Source organism: Stegostoma tigrinum, chromosome 40 (genome assembly GCF_030684315.1).
Source record: "Stegostoma tigrinum isolate sSteTig4 chromosome 40, sSteTig4.hap1, whole genome shotgun sequence".
Lineage (NCBI taxonomy): Eukaryota > Metazoa > Chordata > Chondrichthyes > Orectolobiformes > Stegostomatidae > Stegostoma > Stegostoma tigrinum.
In genome coordinates, this window is record NC_081393.1 from 543,100 (window position 1) to 567,370 (window position 24,271).

At 43.3% G+C, this 24,271-nt stretch overlaps 1 protein-coding gene across 2 annotated transcripts in view; it reads left to right on the top strand.

Annotated features, from left to right (window-relative positions):
* LOC125447938 (transcription factor 7-like 2) overlaps positions 1 to 20,199 on the top strand; it is a 51,335-nt gene extending 31,136 nt beyond the window's left edge. For both annotated transcript variants that reach the window (XM_048522746.1, XM_048522747.1), the window contains 3 exons: positions 6,241 to 6,348; positions 6,703 to 6,760; positions 18,259 to 20,199. In XM_048522746.1, coding sequence (XP_048378703.1) covers positions 6,241 to 6,348; positions 6,703 to 6,760; positions 18,259 to 18,653 — 561 coding nt within the window. In that variant the 3' untranslated portion in view covers positions 18,654 to 20,199. The remainder of the gene's footprint in view (positions 1 to 6,240; positions 6,349 to 6,702; positions 6,761 to 18,258) is intronic.
* Positions 20,200 to 24,271: the final 4,072 nt, after the last annotated feature.

Genomic DNA, 24,271 nt, shown 5'->3' on the forward strand with positions numbered 1-24,271 from the left:
GGTTGGAGCGGCAGTTGGAGCAGTGAGAAGTTTACAAGAGCAAGGAGGTGCGATGGGTGGCAGTTTCAGGAAGGTGGAGACACTACAGATGCAGTCCGGTTGATGGCTTACAGCTAGAAGTGGTGGCAGATGTAGCTGGCTAGTGCAGAAGTCACTGTGGCTATCCCCATCTCAAACAGGTATGCTATTCTGCATCCTCTAGGAGGGGATGGCCTCTCCAGGGAGTATAGCACTGCCAGCCATATTTCCAGTACCATGACTGGCTCTACAGTAACGAGGGGTATGTCAGGTTCCAAATGATCAATTGTAATAAGGGACTCTTTTTAGTCTGGGGCGCAGACATTTCTGCAGCCATCAGCTAGACATCAGGATGCTGTGTTGCCTCCCTGGTGTCTCGGGATGTCTCAGAGGGTGAAGAATATTCTGAAAGGGGAGACTAACAGGAAGTAGTTGTGCATGTTGGTACCAATGACAAAGAGAGCAAAAGGGATGAGGTTTTGCAGAGAGAAAGTAGGAAACAGGCAGGAGGTTAAAACGTAGATCTTCAAGGGTAACAATATCTGGACTACTGTTGATGCCACATGCTTGTGAGAGTACAGTAGATGAATGCATGGCTGAGGAGATGGTGCTTGGGGTAAGGATTCACATTTTTGGACCATTGGGATCTCTTCTGGGTAGAAATAACTTGTATAAGATGGAAAGGGACCAATATCTTTCCGGGGAGATTTGCTAGTGCTACTCGGGATGCCTTGAACTACAAAGTAGAGGGTGACAACCAAAGCAACTGTGGGGGAAAAAGCTGAGGCTATTACAGCAAGGCAGACAAGTGCTTGGCAGAGAATGAGGTAAGACTGATAAACTAAACTGCCTTTACTTGAATGCAAGAAGCCTAGCAGGTAAGATGAATGAACTTTGGGCATCTTTGGGAACATGGGACTGGGATATCATAGCTATTACAGATATGCTGCCAATCATGCCCATTCCTGAGCCTCATAACATTCCAGGGTATGGATGCTATGGGAAGGATAGAAAAGGAGGCAAGAGAGGAGGTGGAGCGGCGTTTAATTTGATTGAGCTTGATTTGTTGTTATGACATGTATCGAGATACAGTGAAAAGTGTTATTTTATGTGCTGTACAAGCAGATGCATCAAATGCATCAGGTAACAGAACAGAATAATGTTACAGCCACAGAGAAGATGCAGAGAGAGATAGAGATCAACGTTAACATTAACTCAGTTCAGACTCTGATAACAGTGGGGAAAAATGCTGTTCTTGCATCTGTCCGTATGTCTATTCAAACTTGTACATCTTCCGCCCAATGGAAGAGAGTATAAACTGGATGGGAGGGGTCTTAGGTTATGTTGGTTGCTTTTGCGAGTCAGTGGAAGGTAGGCTGGTCTGTGTGATGAACTGGGTTCTTTGTAGTTTCTTGCAGTCTTGGGAAAGTAGTTGCCATGTCGTGCTGTGATGCATCCAGATGGAAACCTTTCTATGATGCATCTTTTAAAAACTGGTAAGAGTCACTGTGGATATGCCAAATTTGATTCACCTCCGAGGAAGGAGAGGCGTTTTTGTGTTTTCTTGACTGCTGCGTCGATGTGGTTGGGCAAGGTCAGATTGGTGATCATCAGTCCCAAGAACTTGACACTCTTGACCATCTCCATCTCAACACCATTGTTGCGGTTCAGGGTGTGTCCTCCAATCTCCTTCCTGAAGTCAGCCACCGGCTCCTTCATTTTGCTGTCATTGAAGAAGAGATTGTTGTCTTTAAACACACTGGGCATTCAATCTCTTCCCTGTACTCTGTCTCATTGTTGTTTGAGATCTGAGCTACAACAATGGTGTCATTAGCATACTTCTAAATGGATTTGGAACAGAACCTAGCTGCACAGCCATGCATCTACAAGGAGTACACAGTCTTGCAGGGCAGCAATGTTGAGGATTATTGTGGAGGAGATGTTGTGACTTATTCTTCCTGATTGCGATCTATATGTCAGGAAGTTGAGGTCCAATTACAGAGGGAGGAACTGAGACCTAGATTTCAGAGTTTGGAAATGAGTTTGTAATTATGGTATCAAACGTAGAGCTGTAGTCAATAAGTAGGAGCGTAACACAGGTATCCTTGTTACCCAGATGTTCTAGGGCTGAGTGTAGGACCAGGGAGATGGTGTCTCTGTGGACGTATTGAGCTGGAAGGTGAATTAGAAAGGATCAAGGCAATCTGGGAGGTTGGAATTGATGTGAACCATGACTAAGCTCTTCAAACATTTCATAAATGTGGAGGTCAGAGCCACCAGGTGATAGTCATTGAGACTTGCTACATAATTTTTCTTTGGTGCCGGCATGATGGTGGTCTTGAAGCAGTTGGTGACCTCGGATCGAAGTAAGAGAGGTGAAAGATGTCTGCAAATGTTCCTCCTGGCTGGTCTGCAATGACTGGGGAGTTCTTGGGATAGGTGATATCATTTGACTGACCTTCTATTCAAACTGAGTGTGGAATACATTGAGCTCATCAAGTAGGGATGTACTGTTGCCCACAGTTCTATCAACTTTGTTTTGTGGCTCATTATGGCTGTACTTAGGGAGGCTATTCCTGGAAGAATATCCAATGAAGTTGGATGGATGGAACTGAGAAATAAGAAAGAGCTGATCACCTTGTTGGGATTGTATTATAGACCTTCCCCCAAAAGTCAGCAGGAAATTGAGAAGATTGGAAGATTGGAATTTGGCTAATTGCCATTATTTAAGAGAAGCTATTTAGAAAAGCCAGGGAACCTATCGACCAGTGAGCTTTACAGTCAGTTGTGGGTAAGTTGTTGGAGGGGATTCTGAGGGACACGATTGACGTGCATTTGGAAAGACAAGGACTGATTAGGGATAGTCAACATGGTTTTGTGCTTGGGAAATTGTGTCTCACTAGCCCAACTGGGTTTTCTTTTTAAAGAGGTGACGAAGAAGATTGACGAAGGCAAAGTGGTATATGTTGTCCATACAGACTTCAGCAAAGCGTTTGATAAAGTTCTATATGGTAGACTGGTTAGTAAGGTTAAATCACATGGGATCCAGGATGAGCTAGCCAATTGGATACAAAGTTGGCTTGAAGGTTGGAGACAGAGGATGGTGGTGGAGGGTTGCTTTTTAGACTGGAGGCGTGATAAGTGGTATGCCTCAATGATTTGGACACGAATATAAGAGGCATGGCTCGTAATTTTGCAGATGACCCCAATATAGAAAGTGTAGTGTACAGTGAAGTTTAGCTCTGAGTACAATGGGACCGTGATCAGATGGGCCAGTAGGCCGAGGAAAGCGGATGGATTTTAACTTAGATAAATGTGAGATGTTGCATTTCAGTAAGGCAAAGCAGGGTAGGAATTGCATAGTTAATGGTAGAGCCCTGGGGAATGTTAATGAACAAAGAGACCTGGGGATGCAGGTGAATACTTCCTTGAAAGTTGCAAGTTGGTAGGGTGGTGAAAAAAGCATTTAGCACGCTTGCCTTCATTGATCAGAACACTGAATAGAGGCGTTGGGACATCATGTTGTGGCTATGCAGGACATGGTTCAGGCCACTTTTAGAATACTGTATAAAATTCTGGTTGTCCATCTATTGGACAAATCTTGTTAACCCCGAAAGGATGCAGAAGAGACTTACAAGGATGTTGCCAGGACAGGAGGGTTTGAGTTATAGGGAGAGGCTGAATAAGCTGGGGCTGTTGTCCCTGGAGCATTGGTGGCTGAGGGGTGACCTTATAAAATCACGAGGGGCATGGATAGCATTGTCTTTTTCCCAGGGTGGTCCAAAACTAGAGGGCACAGGTTTAAGGTGAGGAGGGAAACATTTTAAAAAAGGACTTGAGGGGATAGCTTTTTCATCTGAAGGATGGTGCTTGTATGGAATGAACTGCCAGAGGAAGTGGTGGAGGCAGGTACAATTACAACATTTGAAACCATCTGGATGGATTTTTGAATGGGAATGATTTAGAGGGATATGGGACTTGGTCAGACTGGGATGTCTGTTCGGTACTGACGAGTTTGACCAAAGGGTCTGTCTCCATGCTGTATGAGTCCATGGATCAGCTATTTGCTCCTTTACCTGTCTTCCAGAAATCTAGGATGGATTTGACCGAGGCCTGGTGACATGTCTATCTGGAGTGCTGTTTCTTTATCTTCTTTAGCTGCTCAACACCTACATTTTAACTGGGCCATTGTCACTATTTTATAATTTGATTAAAAACAGAAGCAAAGTATTCATTTGATGCTTTGTTCCAGCGAGCAGCTTTCCCTGCTTGTCCCTTATTGGGATCCCACTCTATCTTTCACTCATCTTATACTATTAATAAAGTTTGAAGAACATTTTACTATTTGTTTTAGTGCAGCCTGCCATCCTTTTCTCATGCTTCCTCTTATCCTTCCTTACTCCACCTCTGTCCTGCCATTCAAATACTCTTACTGATTTCTGTTGCAATTATTAATCTGGAATGCATCATATGCCTCCTTTCTCTTTCTCATTTTCTCATCAATGTCCTTAGTCATCCAGGGTACCCTAGCTTTGAATACACTATCTATTTTACATGAATATGTACCTTGCTTGCACCCATTTTATCTCTGTTTCGAAATTCTCCTTGTTTTTCGTCCATTGTTTCATCCACCAAAATCTTTCCAATTATCTCCTTCAGATCAACTTTCACACTCCTAAAATCTGCCCATTTCCAGTCTGAATCTTAATCGTTGGCTGATTTTTATCTTTTTCCAACTTATACAGAAACTTATTATATGATGATCAGCATTTCTTAAATATGCCCCTACTCTGATGTTCTTTACTTGGCCTGCTTCATTTCCTAGGACCGGATCTTGCACATCTTCCCGCCCCCAGTAGGACTAGAAATGTACTGTTTCAGAAAGTTCTCCTGTGCACGTTGCAGGAATTTCTCTCCTTCCCTTCCTCACGCTGTAATTTTTCCAGCCTGCCCTAGAGTAGTTGAAATCACCAACAATTGCGACACACTTTGTCTCTCTTCTACTTCTTCCCCACTGTTTAGAAGTCTGTCATAAACGCCCAGCAAGATCAGTGCTTCCTTCCTGTTTCTCATCTCCAAATAAATGGATTCTAATTCAGGAATTGCATCTTGTTCAGGAATATTGATACTATCTTTGACCAAGACTGCAAGACATCTTCCCTTTGTAACAACCCTGTTTTTACTTAAAAACCTTTATAATCCAGGTTATTAAGCATCCAGACCTGTTCTCATTTGAGCCACATTTCTATCAATGCTACAATGTCACATCCCCCTTGAGCATTTTTTGCTTCCATTTCCCAGTTTTGTTCATGAGATTCCATGCATTTACATACATAGAATTTAGATTAGGTTAGGTTAGATTAGATTCCTTACAGTGTGGAAACAGGCCCTTTGGCCCAACAAGTCCACACTGCCCCTTGGAGCATCTCACCCAGACCCATCCCCCTATAATCCACACACCCCTGATCACTATGGGAAATCTAGCATTGCCGATCCACCTAGCCTGCACATCTTTGGACTGTGGGGGGGAAACCAGAGCACCCGGAGGAAACCCACGCAGACACGGGGAGAATGTGCAAACTCCACACAGACAGTCGCCCGAGGCTGGAATCGAACCCGGATCCCTGGCACTGTGAGGCTGCAGTGCTAACCACTGAGCCACTGTGCTGCCCTATCTATCTATCTATTTAATCCTGCCCTTAACTCATTCTTGCCAACTGGAAGACGACTATTTCCTTGTTCACTACTAACACTCAAGCCTTCCTTCACTTATTTTTCCCCATTCCCCATCTTCTCTCATTTGCCCTCTCTGGTACTTCTAGAATTAGGCCCATTAGTCAATGCAACCTCTGCTTTCCAAGATTAAATCCATCCCCACGAACCTATTTATTCTTTGAGTCTGACATTCTGCATATAATTCTGTTACTTGATAATTGTTCTCGTGAAATGTTTTGTGACGTTTGACTTCACTGAAGTTGCTATTTCAATGCAAGCTGCTTTGATAGTATTGGGTTACAGTTGGGTTAGGACGCTGAATGAAGCTGCTTCTTGAAGCTCGATCTGTGTTCAATGCCTTGCTTCGTTACTCGGATTCTGGCTTGGCTGAGACCAGAAATGGTAGGAGAAGGTTTTCATTTATTAGTGAGGAGGAATGAATTGTTCGATCCCAGGATCTCCTCGTCTGCTTTCCTACAGGTAAACTCTCATTGTGTCTCCTGACAGTGGCATGCTTTGACAAGAGAGGAGCAGTCAAAATATTATGAACTCGCGAGGAAGGAACGGCAACTCCACTCTCAGCTCTACCCTGGGTGGTCAGCACGGGACAATTATGTGAGTATCTATCTCAAGTTGAGCAAATGCACTTTGTGGGATGGGGAAAAGATGAGATTTCTGTTGGAGGGGTGTGACAGTAACTGAGAGCCCCACTCCATCCAGTGCCAATTGGGCAGAACCAGGGAAAAGACAAGAAAGGCTGCACCATGCGAGTTACCAGCAGCCTCACCACCTCACTCTCATGCCTCCGTTATTGCTGGCTCATGTCGATGATCACAGGGTGCTGCACTACCCTTGGGTTCATGTCATGGGCATGCATCTTGATCTCAGTTCCTGCCATGCCCTGTCCAACACACACTGTTATCCATTGGGTGTAGATGACCAACTCATTCCCAAGTCTCTGTTTGTCAGGGGAAGAGGAAAAAGAGGAAACGAGATAAACAGCAGCCGCCAGAGACAGACAATCGAGGTGAGTTCTTTGCTCGCTGAGTTGCACAGAGTTGTGTGTTTGTGCATGTGCGCATTGTAGGTTGATTGTCCAGTTCTGGTATGTGTGCGGTTCCTCAGCATCTGCTAGACATTGGAGCAGCAAGGAGCCTGCATACTCTCAAATTTCTGTCCGACATCACCTCTTCTGTCTGCATTCCTGTGGTGTGGGTCATTGCACATTTGTTTCCTGAATAACTAGGGATGAATAGCGTGACTGTGTGCGCAGAGTGGTTGAGGGTGATTCCAGGGTTTCTACCTTCAGCTCCATGAGGCAGAGTCTGAACCAGTTGATTGTAAGAAAGGACTCTCTTACTTATTCGGGAGCTTCAATGCCCTCACCATATCCCAATGCTGTAATCACTGTAGAATGTGGATGTAGGATAGCAAAGATGATTCTCGATAGGAGTGAGAGAGACAGGGTAGTTATCATGGGGGACTTCAACTTTCCAAATATTGACTGGGAACACTATAGTTCAAGTACCATAGATGTGTCAGTTTTTATCCAGTGTGTGCAGGAGGGCTTCCTGACACAGTATGTAGATAGGCCAACAAGGGGTGAAGCCACATTAGATTTGGTACTGGGTAATGAGCCCAGCCAGGTGTTAGATTTGGAAGTAGGTGAGCACTTTGGTGATAGCGATCACAATTCTGTTATGTTTACTTTAGTGATGGAAAGGGATAGGTGTATACCACTGGGCAAGATTTATAGGTGGGGGAAAGGCAATTACAATGAGATTAGGCAAGATTTAGGGAGCATAGGATGGGGAAGGAAACTGCAGGGGATGGGCACATTAGAAATGTGGAGCTTATTCAAGGAAAAGCTCCTGTGTGTCCTACATAAGTATGTACCTGTCAGGCAGGGAGGAAGCTGTAGGGTGCGGGAGCCGTGGTTTACGAAGGAAGTGTAATCTCTGGTCAAGAGGAAGAAGGACGCTTATGTTAGGATGAGATATGAAGGCTCAGTTAGGGCGCTTGAGGGCTACGAGGTAGCCAGGAAAGACCTAAAGAGAGAGCTCAAAAGAGCCAGGAGGAGACATGAGAAGTTGTTGGCGGATAGGATCAGGGTAAACCCTAAGGCTTTCTATAGGTATTTAAGGAATAAAAGAATGACGAGAGTAAGATTAGGGCCAATCAAGGATAGTAATGGGAATTTGCTCGCTGAGCTGGAATGTTAGTTTTCAGACGTTTCGTCACCATTCTAGGTAACATCGTCAGTGAGCCTCCGATGAAGAGCTGGTGTTATGTCCCGCTTTCTATTTATCTGGTTAGGTTTCCTTGGGCTGGTGATGTCATTTCCTGCGTTGGTGATGTCACTTCCTGTTCTTTTTCTCAGGGGATGGTAGATTGGCTCCAAATCAACGTGTTTGTTGATGGAGTTCCGGTTGGAATGCCAGGCTTCTAGGAATTCTCGTGCATGTCTCTGTTTGGCTTGTCCAAGGATGGATGTGTTGTCCCAATCAAAGTGGTGTCCTTCCTCATCTGTATGTAAGGATATGAGTGGATAGTGGGTCATGTTGTTTTGTGGCTAGTTGATGTTCACGTATCCTGGTGGCTAGCTTTCTGCCTGTTTGTCCAACGTAGTGTTTGTCACAGTTCTTGCAAGGTATTTTGTAGATGACGTTTGTTTTGCTTGTTGTCTGTATAGGGTCTTTTAAGTTCATTAGCTGCTGTTTTAGTGTGTTTAAAAAAGAACTTTACTCACTAACGCGACAGACCATGAATGGACAGACACAGTACAACGAGCCATAGACATCAGACAATGGCAAACAAAAAAAATGATAAAACTAGACCTGCAGAAAAAACTAGACAAACTCACACAAAAAAAACACAGACAGCACAGAAGCATGGATAAAAAACTTATCTGACCGACCATTAACAGACACTGAAAAAGCCGTCTTAGTAAGAGGAATAAATTACAACTTCCAGGATGTGGACAAGAAAGATTTCTTAGCAGTGTTAGAAACAACACTGAAAGACAACAAACTCACAGAAGAAACCCAGCAAACCATCAAACAGACAGTCGCACCAACACTAAGCAGGAAAAAGGAAGAAAACACCCGCTATACACAAGCAAGGAAAGCCCTAAAAGTACTCAAAAAAGATAAAAACATCGTTATCCTACCTGCAGACAAAGGACGCTTGACAGTCATTTTAAACCGAACAGACTACATTGAGAAAGCAATGCTTGCAGATACCGACACTTACCAACAGGTGGTGATAGACCAGACCCCACAACTAGAGAACCGGATCACAGCCTTACTCAAAAAACTTCAAAAATCTGGAGAATTAAACAAGAGAGACTTCCAAAAAATGAAACCAGATGGATCCAACACACCACGCTTCGACGGACTACCAAAAATTCACAAACCAGGAGCCCCCCTCAGACCCATAGTCTCGCTACCTGGAACACCAACCTGCAGATTAACCAAGGAACTACACCAAAGACTAAAACACCTAGTAGAAGACTCACGCCACTCCATTCACTCCATCCAAGAATTCCTGAACACCAAAGACACCAAGATAGAAGAGGATGAAATAATGGTCTCCTTTGACGTAACAGCCCTGTTCACATCCATCAACATCAACCTGGCCAAAGAAACACTGACTACACTATTAGAAGAACCGAAGACACATACACCAGACACCACCAACCTCGTCAGCAAGGACAACATCATCAAGCTAGTGGACCTATGCTTCACCACCCACTTCACTTTCAATAACAAAACCTACAGACAAACCAACAGTACACCCATGGGATCTCCGATATCAGGGTTCTTAGCAGAGGCAGTAATGCAGAGACTCGAACAAACAGCTCTGCCAATCATCCAACCCAAACTTTGGGTCCACTATGTGGATGACACCTTTGTCATCACTAAACAAAACAAATTAGAGGAAACCTTCAAGACCATCAATAATACCCTTTACTGGCATAACATTCACAAACGAGGAGGAAAACAACAGCAAACTGCCATTCCTAGATGTCACAGTAGAGCGAACAGCCAATGGGGAACTTCAAACCAGCGTCTACAGGAAAACAACACATATGGACCAAATACTGAACTACAGGAGCAACCATCCCAACACCCACAAACGAAGCTGCATTAGAACATTATTCCAACGAGCCACCACACACTGCAGCACAAAGGAACTACGCAGAGCAGAGGAAAATCACCTATACAGCGTATTCAAAAAGAGTAGGTACCCGATGAACACAGTCCGCCGATTTCTCAGCAACAAACCCAAACAAACAGACAAAACGGGCCCAGAAACCATAACCACTCTCCCCTACATCAAACACATTTCCGAAATGACTGCCAGACTACTCGGACCTCTTGGCATCAGGGTAGCCCACAAACCCACCGACACACTAAAACAGCAGATAATGAACTTAAAAGACCCTATACAGACAACAAGCAAAAGGAACGTCATCTACAAAATACCTTGCAAGAACTGTGACAAACACTACATTGGACAAACAGGCAGAAAGCTAGCCACCATTAACAAAATGGCCACAAAAGGACATGACCCACTATCACTCATATCCTTACATAGAGATGAGGAAGGACACCACCTTGATTGGGACAACACATCCATCCTAGGACAAGCCAAACAGAGACACGCACGAGAATTCCTAGAAGCATGGCATTCCAACCGGAACTGCATCAACAAACACATTGATTCGGGGCCCATCTACCATCCCCTGAGAAAAAGAACAGGAAATGATATCACCAATGCAGGAAATGACATCACCAACCCAGGGAAACCTAAACAGATAAATAGAAAGCGGGACATAACACCAGCGCTTCATCGGAGGCTCACTGATGATGTTACCTAGAATGATGACGAAACGTCTGAAAATGAACCTTCAGCTCAGCGAGCAAACTCACATCCAGAACCTCAACCTGAGCTACAAATCTTCTCAAAACTTGATAGTAATGGGAAGTTGTGTGTGGAGTCAGAGGAGATAGGGGTAGCACTAAATGAATATTTTTCGACAGTATTCACTCTAGAAAACGACAATCTTGTCGAGGAGAATACTGAGATATAGGCTACTAGACTAGGTGGGATTGAGGTTCACAAGGAAGAGGTATTAAGAATCCTACAGAACGTGAAGATAGATAAGACCCCTGGGCCGAATGGGATTTATCCTCGGATCCTCTGGGAAGCCAGGGAGGAGATTGCCGAGCCTTTGGCATTGATCTTTAACTCGTCATTGTTTACAGGAATAGTGCCAGACGACTGGAGGATAGCAAAAGTGGTTCCCCTGTTCAAGAAGGGGAGTAGAGACAACCCTGGTAATTATAGACCATTGAGCCTTACCTCAGTTGTTGGTAAAGTGTTGGAAAAGGTTATAAGGGATAGGATTTATAATCATCTAGAAAAGAATAAATTGATTAGGGATAGTCAGCACGGTTTTGTGAAGGGAAGGTCATGCCTCACAAACCTTATTGAGTTCTTTGAGTAGGTGACCAAACAGGTAGATGAGAGTAAACCAGTTGATGTGGTGTATATGGATTTCAGCAGGGCGTTCGATAAGGTTCCCCTCAATAGGCTATTGTACAAAATGCGGAGGAATGGAATTGTGGGAGATATAGCAGTTTGGATCAGAAATTGGCTTGCGGAAAGAAGACAGAGGGTAGTAGTTGATGGGAAATGTTCATCCTGGAGACCAGTTACTAGTGGTGTACCACAAGGGTCGGTGTTGGGTCCACTGCTGTTTGTCATTTTTATAAATGACCTGGATGAGGGCGTAGAAGGATGGGTTAGTAAATTCGCAGACGACACTCAGGTCGGTGGATAGTGATGAAGGATGCTGTAGGTTGCAGAGAGACACAGATAAGCTGCAGAGCTGGGCTGAGAGGTGGCAAATGGAGTTTAATGCAGACAAATGTGAGGTGATGCACTTTGGTAGGAGTAACCAGAAGGCAAAGTACAGGGCTAATGGTAAGATTCTTAGCAGTGTAGATGAGCAGAGCGATCTCTGTGTCCAGGTACACAAATCCTTGAAAGTTGCCACCCAGGTTGACAGGGCTGTTAAGAAGGCATACAGTGTTTGAGCTTTTATTAAAAGAGGGATCGAGTTCCGGAACCAAGAGCTTATGGTAAAGCTGTACAAAACTCTGGTGTGGCCGCACTTGGAGTATTGCGTACAGTTCTGGTCACCGCATTATAAGAAGGATGTGGGAGCTTTGGAAAGGTTGCAGAGGAGATTTACTAGGATGTTGCCTGGTATGGAGGGAAGGTCTTATGAGGAAAGGCTGAGGGACTTGAGGCTGTTTTCGTTAGAGAGAAGGTTGAGAGGTGACTTAATTGAGACTTATAAAATAATCAGAGGGTTAGATAGGGTGGACAGGGAGAGCCTTTTTCCTAGGATGGTGACAGCGAGCACGAGGGGGCATAGCTTTAAATTGAGGGGCGAAAGATATAGGACAGATGTCAGAGGTAGTTTCTTTACTCAGAGAGCAGTAAGAGAATGGAACGCTTTGCCTGCAGCGGTAGTAGATTCGCCAACTTTAGGTACATTTAAGTCGTCATTGGACAAGCATATGGACGTACATGGAATAATGTAGGTTAGATGGGCTTCAGATTGGTATGACAGGTCGGCACAACATCGAGGGCCGAAGGGCCTGTACTGTGCTGTAATGTTCTATGTTCTAATGTGGAAAGCCTGAGATACCATCTGTGCACAGGAATATATAACGATGCGCAGTGAGATACAATAATCTATTTCATTAATATTGGTTGATGGGCAAGATCTGATTTGGACACTGGAGGGAATTTACCTATATTTATAATCATGACCATGAGATTTTTCACACCCATGTAACAAGGGGTGGATGGGGACTGTGCAGTGCTCCCTCAGTACTGACCCTCCAACAGTGTGGTGCTCCATCAGTACTGACACCCTCAGCATGCACCGCACCGTTAGTCAAGTCAGTGAGCTTGAGATGGAGGAAAGGTTTGTTTGGCTTTAGTTTTCTGTTGATTGTATCTTGTACCTCATGAATAAGCACACAGTGCAAACATGATGTGAAAATACACATGCATTTGGATGCAGTAATTCTTTCCTCTGCCCACCCACATGCCTCTCCCTCCCTTGTGTGTCTCTAACTCCTCTTGTCTCTTTCCCCTTCCTTTCTTTCACTCCCTTCCTTTTAGCCCCACCTTATGCATTCACTGTGTGATGCCCCTTGGTAGTGCAGGTATTGTCTTCTCTTTCTCAGTCCATTTTCATTCATCACTTATCAGTCAAAACATGTCGTGTCTGGTTTGACTGCCCATGTTGTTTGTTGGCTCTTAAGGGCTGCAATGCAAGCGGCAGGGCCTTAGGCATTGAGCACATTTTAACCAAGCTCATCCGTGCACCAGGACTCTCTACCTGGAAAAAAACAGGAACAGGAAGACACCATTCAGCCTGTTGAGGCTGATTTATCATTCAGTAAGATCATTGTCTGACCTGCAATATGTGCCTCTTTACCCCAAACTATTAACATCTTCAGGGACATTCAAGTGTCTCAAATGCTTTGGGTTCACCTCCTGCTTGCCAAGAGTATTTCAGACTACTCTTTTTGTATGAAGAGCTATTGCCTGATCACACTGCTCAGAGGTTTGGTTTTTAACTTTTCGACTCTTTTTCTTCCACTTACCTTTGCTGCACCCCTTAATTTTTGGAAAACTTGGATTAATTCAGTCTCAGCCATCTAAATAAATATTCCAGGGTGCACAGTGTTTTGGAGGGACAGACAGAATGGGAAGGGAAGTGGAGTAGCCATGATGGTAAGGATGATTGAAAGGACATTAGTGAGAAGGGATTTGGCCTCAGAAGATCATGAGGTAGACTTGGTATGGGTGGAATTTAGGTATTGCAGAAGCAAACCAGGTTCACCTATCTTCTTTTCTCTCCATCTTCAGTCCACCTCCCCCTCTCTCCCTATTTATTCCAGAACCCTCACCCCATCCCCCTCTTTGATGAAGGGACTAGGCCCAAAACGTCAGCTTTTGTGCTCCTGAGATGCTGCTTGGCCTGCTGTGTTCATCCAGCCCCACACTTTGTTATCTTGGATTCTCCAGCATCTGCAGTTCCCATTACTTCTGTTTGATGGTCGTTGTAACGCTGGATAAAGCATTGACAAAGAAATTGTCGGAGCTTGTAATAAAAGCAAATTGGGAGACTTTAATCTTCATATGGACAAAGGGAAACAAATTAGCAAGAGTTCTCAAGAACATGAATTAGTTCACTGTGTTTGTAACAGTTTCCTGGAGCAATACGTTTGAGCTGATACAAAGCTGTCTGAGATCTAGTATTGTGTTGTGAAGCAGGATGAATTAGTCACATTGTAGCTCAAGATCCTCCGGGAGTCACTGATCATAATACCGTTTAAGTTCACGTTAAGTTTGAAAGTGACACACACCTAATGTAAACCGCAAGCTTAAACTTGAACACACTAAATTATATCGATATTACAGGAAAATTGCCTTTGGTTGTTTGGGTACATAGATGAAAAGGCTAAACAAGAACAGTTGTCCCATTTAAAGAAACTATTGAAATGTTCAACAAAAGTACGTTCCATTGAAAAGTGAAAACTCAGCAAAAACAACCCCATGTTTGGCTCATTCAGGAAGTTAAGCATTGTGTTTAATTTAAAGAAGATTATAATATTTCAATAAACAGGAGTTGGCCTGAGGATTCTGTGTGTTTCAGAAACCAGCAATGGCCTACCAGATAGTGATAAAAGGGGAAGAAATTAAATTTGAGAATAAACTAGGGAGAAATATGAAATCAATTTGCGAGAGCTTTTAAAGTTGTGTGAAAAGAAGCAGTACTTAAAGTTGGTACCTCCAAAAGCAGAAACTGGAGAAGTAACTATGGAAATGAATAATTGGCAAAGAGAGTTTTGAGAAGATTTGTAGTTCAGGTTGAGGTGCTGGATGTGAGTTTGCTCGCTGAGCTGGAAGGTTAGTTTTCGTACGTTTCATCACCATTCTAGGTAACATCATCAGTGAGCCTCTAGTGAAGCGCTGGTGTTATGTCCCACTTTCTATTTATCTGGTTAGGTTTCCTTGGGTTGGTGATGTCATTTCCTGTTCTTTTTCTCAGGGGATGGTAGATTGATCCATCTACCATCCTCTGAGAAAAAGAACAGGAAATGACATCACCAATGCAGGAAATGACATCACCAACCCAAGGAAACCTAAACAGACAAATAGAAAGCGGGACATAACACCAGCGCTTCATCGGAGGCTCATTGATGATGTTACCGAGAATGGTGACTAAACGTCTGAAAACTAACCTTCCAGCTCAGTGAGCAAACTCACATCCAGAATTGGCAAAGACATTGCAGCTAGCATTGCTGCCTCATAGCGCTAGGGACCTGGGTTTGATTCTGCTGTCAGGTGACTGTGTGTAGTTTGCACATGCTCCCTGTGTCCATGTGGATTTCCTCCAGATGCTCTGGTTTCCTCCCACAGTCACAAAGATGAGTAGGTGGATTGGCCATGTTAAATTGCCATAGGGTCTACGGATGTGCAGACTAGGTGGATTAGCCATGGGAAATGCAGGGTTACAGAAATAGGGTGGGTGAGTGGTCTGGGTGAGATGTTCTCTAGAGGGTTGGTATGGACTCAATGGGCTGAATGGCCTGCTTCCACACTGCAAGGATCCTGTGATTGCACAAACATATTCAGTCTGATGTTAAGACAGAAGACTAGTTTTGTTGCAGAAATAGACATTAATCTGGAGGTAAAAAGGAGTTAGGAATGGCAGGGAATTAATGTCAACTGGGTGGGGGGGGGGAGAATTGGAGAAACTTGAGAGACTAAAACTTGACAAATCTCCAGGATCCAATGGCTGTTGCTATAGAACTGTAAAAGACAAAACTGCAGAGAAAGGAGGCAGTGTGAAAACATGTACTTGGTAAGTCAGCTGAACGTGGGGCCTGTTTCCTTCTGTTGATTGTTAGGAAAATTCTGGAATCCGTTCTCAAGGAACTCTTCACAAACCACTTCTAAAAGCCTGTTATCATTCAAATATGACACCATGATTTTATTTTGGGGAAAATGTGCTTGATAAATTTCTTGCTGTGTTTTAAGGATACATCTAGTAAAGTAGATGAAGGGAAGCGATTTAGTTAGCCTGGATTTCCAAGACCCGTTCAATGAAGCGCTGTGCAGAAGGTGAGCATACAGGATGAAGGTTCATGGAGTTCGGTTAATCTCTTTCTGTGGATAGAGGATTGTTTAATGGACTGGAAGCAGCAAGTTGAATGCTACAAGGGTCAGTGTTGGGACCTCTGCTATTTACAGTTTACAGTAATGACTTGGAGACAGAGTAATGTTCTCTGAAGTTGCAAAAGATACAAGGCAATCTTGTTGAAACACAAGATCTTAAACATGTTTGGACAGAGTAGATGGGAAATTGGACTCAGAAATTTTGTGCTAGATTGGGGGATGGTCTCGAGGTAAGGGGACATGTCATTTAGGTCGGGATGAGGAGAAACTTTTCCACTGAGTTGTGAACCTCTGGAATTCTCTACCCCAGAGAGTTGTGGATGCTCTGTCATTGAATATATTCAAGATTAGGACAGACAGATCTTTGGTCTTGGGGGAATCAAGGGATAAAATGGAGTTGAAGCCTGAGATCAGCCATGATCACATTGAGTATTGGAATAGGTTAGATGGACCGAATGTTTTACGCCTGCTTTTATTTCTTGTGTTAATCCGGAGCCACAACTTGACTTTGTGCAATCCTGCCCTCAAGTTTAATTCTTACATTCCAAATGTCATTTGACTAAATCTATACCACTCTCCCTTAATGCTAATGCATCCTTGTAAAGGCCTGATGCCCAGACACTGTTATTGCTCCAGCTGTGGTTTAACCAGGACATTGCACAGTTCAAACATGACTTTTACAATCTTGTATTCCATCCCTGTTAATACAAAGGCCAGTGTTCCTCCACCTTTCTAGTTATATTCTGTGTCTGCTCATGATGTTTCGATGACTTTTAAATGGTCTGCATTTGACTGTGTTGAAATCTGTCTGCCAGTTTTGTCTGTTCACTTACTTCATCAATTTTACTTATTTCCAGCTACTTTACTTATATTGCCACCTATCATCGTTGGCTTTCCACCTAAATTATTGATAAGCAATGAATAGTTGAGGCTGTAAGACGGATCCTTGTGACACAGCCCCGGTCATATGCTGTAATTTGGACAAACTCCACAATATTCCCATTCTCTGTCTGCTATTACTGAGCTACTCTCTAAACCAGGTCAATCCTTCACCTTTAATTCCCAAAATTAAAACTGATAATATTAGTCACTGAAAGTCCATAACTATAACATTCATATATGCTCCTCTGTCCATTCCTTTTATCACTTATTCAAAATATTCCATCAATTTTGACAGGAATGAACCCTCCCATTCCAAATCCATGCTCATTTTTCTGACCTGAACATTTTCAGTTTGTCAGTATCTTTGCCAGCTTTCCGTCAAGTTGAATCAGTTCTATTCCCCTGCACTATCTTTTGTAGTCCTGCAGGTTTTGCTTGCTGAAGTACCCAATTTAAGATCATCTCCACTACCAACGTCATCACTGGCAGAGTCCTGGTCAGAGCCATTGAGCACATTTTTAATTTAAAAAAAAAAGTTCTTCCTTGTGTTCTGTAGCATCTCTTCCCTCATAATCAAATGCTGTGTTCCCCAGTCCTTGCACCATGAGCGAATGGAAACAGCTTTTCTTTCTCAGCCCTATTTAAACCTATCATTATATTATACACCTCTATCCAATCTTCTCTTGACGTCCCCTAGCTTTGTTACCTTTTATTTTCTATCCCTGATTTACAAGTCATTTTCTGGAGATTTGTTATTTTTTTGCTCAATCCTCTCTTCAGTATTCTAATTCTGGTGAACTCCTGTCCCAAACTTGATATTTCTTTCTTTGGGATATTGGGCAAACTGACCTTTTGCAAAGTACTTGGTCAACATATCACCATTTCTTTATAGATCAGTGTTTAGATTTTCTCCTGATCACACTACTTTTCAGATTCTAATATTCCTGAATTGATTTTGATATTTTAAAAAAAACTCATTATCTGCTTTCCAGCTTTTTAGAGTCAGGATCTGTGCTACTTTTGAACTTTTTTTTTCCTTTTTAATTTTTATGTTCTCACTGGCCTGTTTAATTCTCACACTCTCTTTTCTGGCTACTAAATCTCATGAGCCATGCAATGGTAAAATGTGTGTGCCACAGGGGTTTAAGCCCCAATCCCTCCTGCCCCCAGCTACTCCTGCTGACTGTGCTGCTGGGATTTGATTGTCCTTCTCTTCTGCCTCCTCAGTTTGCTATTTAGAAAGAGGTAGGATCACTGTTGGTATGGAATGTGTGACTCTGTGCGCGAAAGGTTGACACTGTGTATGCCTCACATTGCTGTGACGTTCTCACTTTCCTGTCTGGTTCTGATGCCTTATCTTCCTTCTAGATCTGTCCCTGCCGGTATCCCGCCGGAAGCTCAAGTGTGTACAGTACCTGCGGGTGGATGGGAGTTGCGCCCCGCCTGTATCTGCCACCGGCGGCAGTGTCTTGGACTCACCGCCTTCGCCGTCCACTCTGCAGCTGCAGCCAGATCCTCCAGTCTCCGACCAGGCACAGCCCCTGTCACTCAGCACCAAGCTGACTGCCTTGTCCTCTTCCCCAGCTGCCACCATCACCGAGAGTAGCCCCTCACCTGCCAGTGCACGGCACCTCTCCTACACCGCCATGCCCACTTTCCTGTTAACTCCTCCTTCCTCGGTGGAGGCTGCTTCACATTCCCAACATGCTGTACCAGCTGTGCAGACACAGCCATTGTCTCTGGTGACCAAATCAGCGGAGTGACTGTGTTTATAGCCTGTGTTCCAGAACTGCATCCTTCCACATAGACTGACAAAGATGTTCTTTGCTGGTCAATATTTGACCCAATTTTTATATGAAAACCTGTAAATATGTTTTTTTAGTTAATGCCGCTGGAGGGAGGAGCTGAATCAAGACTACAGATATCTCTCTGTCTTGGCCCATGTTTGAGCCACTTTGATACCGTTTGGTGTGCTCATTACAATTGGCAGAGGTACCATTTAAACTCTCACCACCTCTTGAGAGTGAGAGTCAGGTTTAATCAAGGTGGGGGTGAGGGGGGACAGTGTACTGAGTGCTTGCAATTTTCTTGTGCTGTGCAGGATATTAGCCAATCTAAGGAAAAGGAGTGATATTAGCCAGGGGCTAGGTGGGAGGGAGGTAAGACCATCTGAGCTAGGGTAACACAGGAGGGTGAGTATTTTGTTCAAGTGGTGGTAGGGTATCACTTGGAGTGATGGTTTCTGAGCAAAGCGAGTCAGGATTGAAGGAGCAGAGGAGACCCCAACCTTGACTAGTTTCACCTGAGTCGTCTGTCAGGGGGAAGTGGGGGTGGTCAGCAGGATAGATGAAGCTGTGTGAGCAACTAAGACAATCAATTCCCCAGTGCCTCCTCATTCTCTACCCCCGCCTGGAGGCAAACCTGCCTGGTGACCAAGTATCCTGGTTCGTTGCCAGGATAAGAGATTCGAGGAGCAGTTTCCTGGTTTGAGGCAGAGGTGGGTTACTCCTAGCAAAGGCAGAATGGCACAAAATTCAAATTTGATCGAGTGGAAGATGGTTAGATCTTGTGTCACAGCTAGTATTTCAGTTCCATTGTCTTTAAAAGGAAGTGTTTGATGAGTAAGTGGCGTTTTTCCAGGAGATAATTGTGCAACATAATACATTGACAATGGCTTTACTGGCGAGAGTTGGTGCTCTGCGCTGGGTGAAAGTCCCATCTCCATGTCTTGTCATGTGAAGGGTGCAATATTCTGTACGCAAGTAGCCAGTTGTCCACTGTCAGACATTTTACTGAAGGAGGAATAAGTAGTAAATCCCATTCCAAGTTGCTGTGAAAGGAGATAGCCATCACCTGCCATATTGGGTGGCACATTGACGTGAATGGTCACCGCAATTGAAGGCCATTTTGCTTTTTAATAGCTCAGGGGTGAGAGGACTTCGTGGAAGAGGTTCCAACAATCCTGAACCTCAGATAAGAGGTTTAAACAGTCATTTATCTGCTCTGTTCAGCTTCTTGTCAGTTGTCAGCCAAACCTCTGCTTCCCATTCTCAACATCCCTTTTTTTTATTAAAATTACCTTGTCTTTTTTAAAAAAAACGTAAAAATGTTCTTACATAAACCTTGTACATGAAAGACTCATTGTATTTAGGGGTTTTTATGGATGGTGTCTTTTTGTTGTGAGAAACAGAGCTTCTAGAATGTTCTACATTTTAAGATTTGTGAATAAACTGAACCAATACATGTAAATTGGGGGGTGGGGGGGGTGGAATGAAGATTCTCCAAATAAAAATGAGTTTCTTTTATGAATCCAGTTGTCAGGTGATCCTGAGATCTGCAGGATGACTAAATAAATGAGGGTAATTTTGGATATTTGAGGGGTAGGACTGAAATTGAAGGTGTAGACTAGGCAGGATGTTACTAGAGCAGGAATTTCAGAGATCAAAGGGAGAGCTTCTGCCGAAGGAAAGGTTTGACGTCAAAGGGCGAAGGCCGAAAGTTGCCTTCTTTAACTGAAGCTCCCCCACAGCAAGCTCCAAACAAATATCTTCACCAGTAAAAGACTGATGGGTTTACAGGGTCTTTCCCAAATGAGTGATTTGCAAAGTGTGTGTGAGGGGAGTGATATCTCCACGGAAAGATGTATGTGCAGCTAGCCACTGAATAGTGCGGCATTGACGTAAATGAAACTGTGTATCAACCATTGATGAAGGAGTGAACGACTGGGAAAAGAAGTGGACCCTGTTAACTCAGAGGCAGCAAAGTTCAGAAATGAAGAGCGGAAACACCACAGGAAACTTTGAGCTTGGGTATGGTAGGTTAGTGTGAACTGTGTACAGGAGCAAAAGGGATCTTCGACTCTGAGACAAGGATCAACCCAAACCCTCAGCCAACACAAACCTGGTAAACAGCAGTTTGGATGGAGCAGTGGTCCATGCAGACACACCCATTGCAATGCCTTGTGCTTGAAGGCTGAAGAAACACACAATCGGACTAGATTCTGACAGGCTGTTAATGTGCAGTGTCCTTATCTCTGCTTCAGGAAATCTGAGTTCAAGTACCACTTGTTGAGAGGTATGTAATAACATGTCTGAACAGGTTGATTAGAAAATAGCGGAATGGATTCAGAGGGTCCCGTGGCTTTAATATAAGGAGGGGATATTCAGAATCTGGAATGCCAGAAAAAAATCTTTGTGACCCAACCTGATTTGTCAGAAGTTGAACTTCTGAACATTCAGCCTCACCATTGCTATCTTATTGTGCAGTTTCCTGGCCCCCCCCCCCCCCCCGTCCTGGCTGTGGAAGACTTCCCTGAGGAGCTCCGCTTGTCTGACTTGAGCTCTGCTCTCCGATCTAAATCATGGCCAGATAGTTTATGAACTTTTGTTTATTCATCTCTCCTGTCACTTTTCCAAAAACCTGATGGCAATAATATGACTGAATTAGAAAACAAGCAGATATGGATGAAGTGTTTTGTATTTGAGGAAGCAGGGAACTAAGCTGAACCTACTTCTGCTTTTATTTTCTGAGACCACGGGTCCTGCATTGTGTCACCAGGCCTCCTATGCACTGGCTGAGTCTGTAGTGGTGCTCACCTGCAGCTCAGTGAGAAACTATACAATACAGAGGAGCGCTCGCTCTCCACGCATCCACCTACTGCCTCTCCAGTTCTCCCAGCACCAGGGTACAGCTGAATACCATAATCTGCAGATCCTTGTTGATACAGCCTCTGAAGGAAACTAACATCTTCAAGAGTGGAATGTTTTACTTTTTTGATCCTGAGTTGCCAAGTACATTGTGCCCAAATTCTCTGTAGTTTGAAGGAATGAGAGGTAGTCTCATTGCAGAAAGATTCGGGTAGGGTAGGCATGTTTTTGCTAGTCTGGGAATCTTAAACCCAAGATATAGGTTGATCACTTCAGGACTGAGAATGCAATTTGCTATCCTTACTTGGTCTGGCTACATGTGACTCCAGACACACAGCAATTTGGGAAATAAATGCTGGTCTAGTCTGTGACATCTCGTGAACCATTTTTGAAAGATAATTTAATCAAATCTACACAATCCTTTGAACTGCTTAATTTAAATGTTTTGCATCTAGAATTTTACCAGCAAGCAAGAGGGAGAGCACTAATATTGGATAGCAGACATAGCTCCAGAACTCAGGCAGCTGGTGCTCAAAACCCTCTCTTTATCACCACTTTATGTTTAACTCCACACTAGATGTATGCTGTTGTTGAAATCTACTTTGCAAATAACGTATTCACAATCTGGTTGATTGTACCATGTTCAGGCGCTTCTGCTGTCTTTTACTTGAAGACATCAGAGCATTTCAGAGAGTGCCTTCACCTTAAATGTGACAAACTTTAACCCATTAACATCTCTGGTTGGAGACTAAGGCAGTGCTACTGATCAGACATTCAGGTGTTCCAATTGGGCTATCCCATGTTCTTATTTAAATTATATCTTTTAAAATGCAGACAGTTTGCACCCTTGATTGCCCAAAATATGATATCAGCATGATCAAGATGCTTTCATGGAATCATCTGTTGTTGGCTGCTGGGTTTGTCAGTATTTGGAGACTGTTGTTGTGGCAGCTCAAGATGTCATATTTTCTTTGTTAGATAAACTGAATACTGTTTGTAAACAGTTTCAAAGGTAACCACATTGTCAAAGTGAATTTTGAAACCAAAAGGTAAAGCCTGGGCTTGTATACATTTGATTTTGGTTTCTGATTAAGCAAAGTCTTGGTTTTACAAATCTCATCTATGCTTTCAAATCCCTTCCTTGATCTGGAATCTCCATTAGGCCCAAAACCCACCTGACATTTCTGAACTTTGCTGGATCTTTTCTCTGATGCACCCTGATTTGAAATGATCCATATCTGGGGGTACGCCTTTGGATATTTTGGTCCAAGCTCTGGAATTTGTTCTTCACCTCTCCACTATTGTACTGTATCTCACTCCTAGGTCAAGCTTTTGCACATTTCCTTCTGTGGCTATGTATCTTACTAAGACTTGTATGGTCTCTGGGAAGTTTTGGCTTCAGGTTATTTCATAATGTTCATGCAGTATATACACATCGGTTTCTGTCTCCCAGCTCCTTCGATATAAAGGCTAATATTGTACTAGAGTTGTTAATCATGCTTTTGTATCTGTCTTTAATGATATTCTGACTGAATCCCTAAATCTCTCCAGTTGCTCAGAAAAGTCTCAGATCTATTTATCTTGGATCTGAAGCTCTTGGATCTTGACTCACATTTCCTACGTAGGTTTCCATATGGTATAACTTTACAAACACACATCGTGCAGGTAGTCAGAAATCTGAAGCTTTTCGTATTCTTAAAAGGGATTTGGGCATTGCTGGTGAGGCCAGCATTTCTCATCCATTCCCTAACTCCCCTTGAACTGAGTGGCCTACTCAGACATTTCAAAGGGCTGTTATGAGTCAATCAAATTCATTGTTGTGAGTTTGGAATCATATGTAGGCTAGATCAGGTAGGAAGGGTAAACGTATTTTTCCCCTAAAGAGAAACTAACCAGATGGAGTTTTTACAATTGTCAATGATAGTTTCACTCGTGATGGTGGCTTTTACTTTGGAATTTGAATCTGATTCATAACAGTGACTGCCATGGTGTGATTTGAAACCATGTCCTTCAAGAAGCAGCTTAAGTCTGTGAATCACTGCATCATACTCCATGTTATGGATCAAACGAGAACCCCCAAAGAACATACTATGGAGATAGCCCACGCACTAACTTTAATGTGTTTTTAAGAAGGCAAGTGTAAGGTGCTCTGTTCTGGATATGCTTTGACTGGTACACAACTAAGCTTAAATCAAAACACACTTCTTTCCACTGTGCTTTAACTTTACTCTATTTAAATATACTTAGCAAGATAAGGTATTATTTAACCACTAATCATCAACTCTACCAATCTTGGCAGCATCCCACAAACATATCCTTAGCAAAGGAAATTCAGCAACATAGTTAAGGTTCTAACATGCTGACTCTCTCCAGTCCAGTCGAAAGAAATAATCTGCCCTTTTTTTATTTTTTTTTGAAAGAGGAAGCCTCTCTCCTACTACACTTCAGCAGCAGAAAATTTGAGTTTTCAGTTCCAACAGCCAGCAAAAACAAAACTAAAATCCTTTGGGTCTATATGAGCTTGACCCCATCCATTCATGCTACTTTTCTCTTTCAAAAAAAAAACCTGAGTGATTACTATTTTCCAGCTGCCTGTTTGAAGGAGACATTTCACAACTGCTGTGACAATAGCACTCTGCAAGAGAAATGGAACAGAACACATTACTTAATGAGCAGCATGGTGCCTCGTTGGTTAGCACTGCTGCCTCTCAGTGCCAGGGATCTGGGTTTGATTC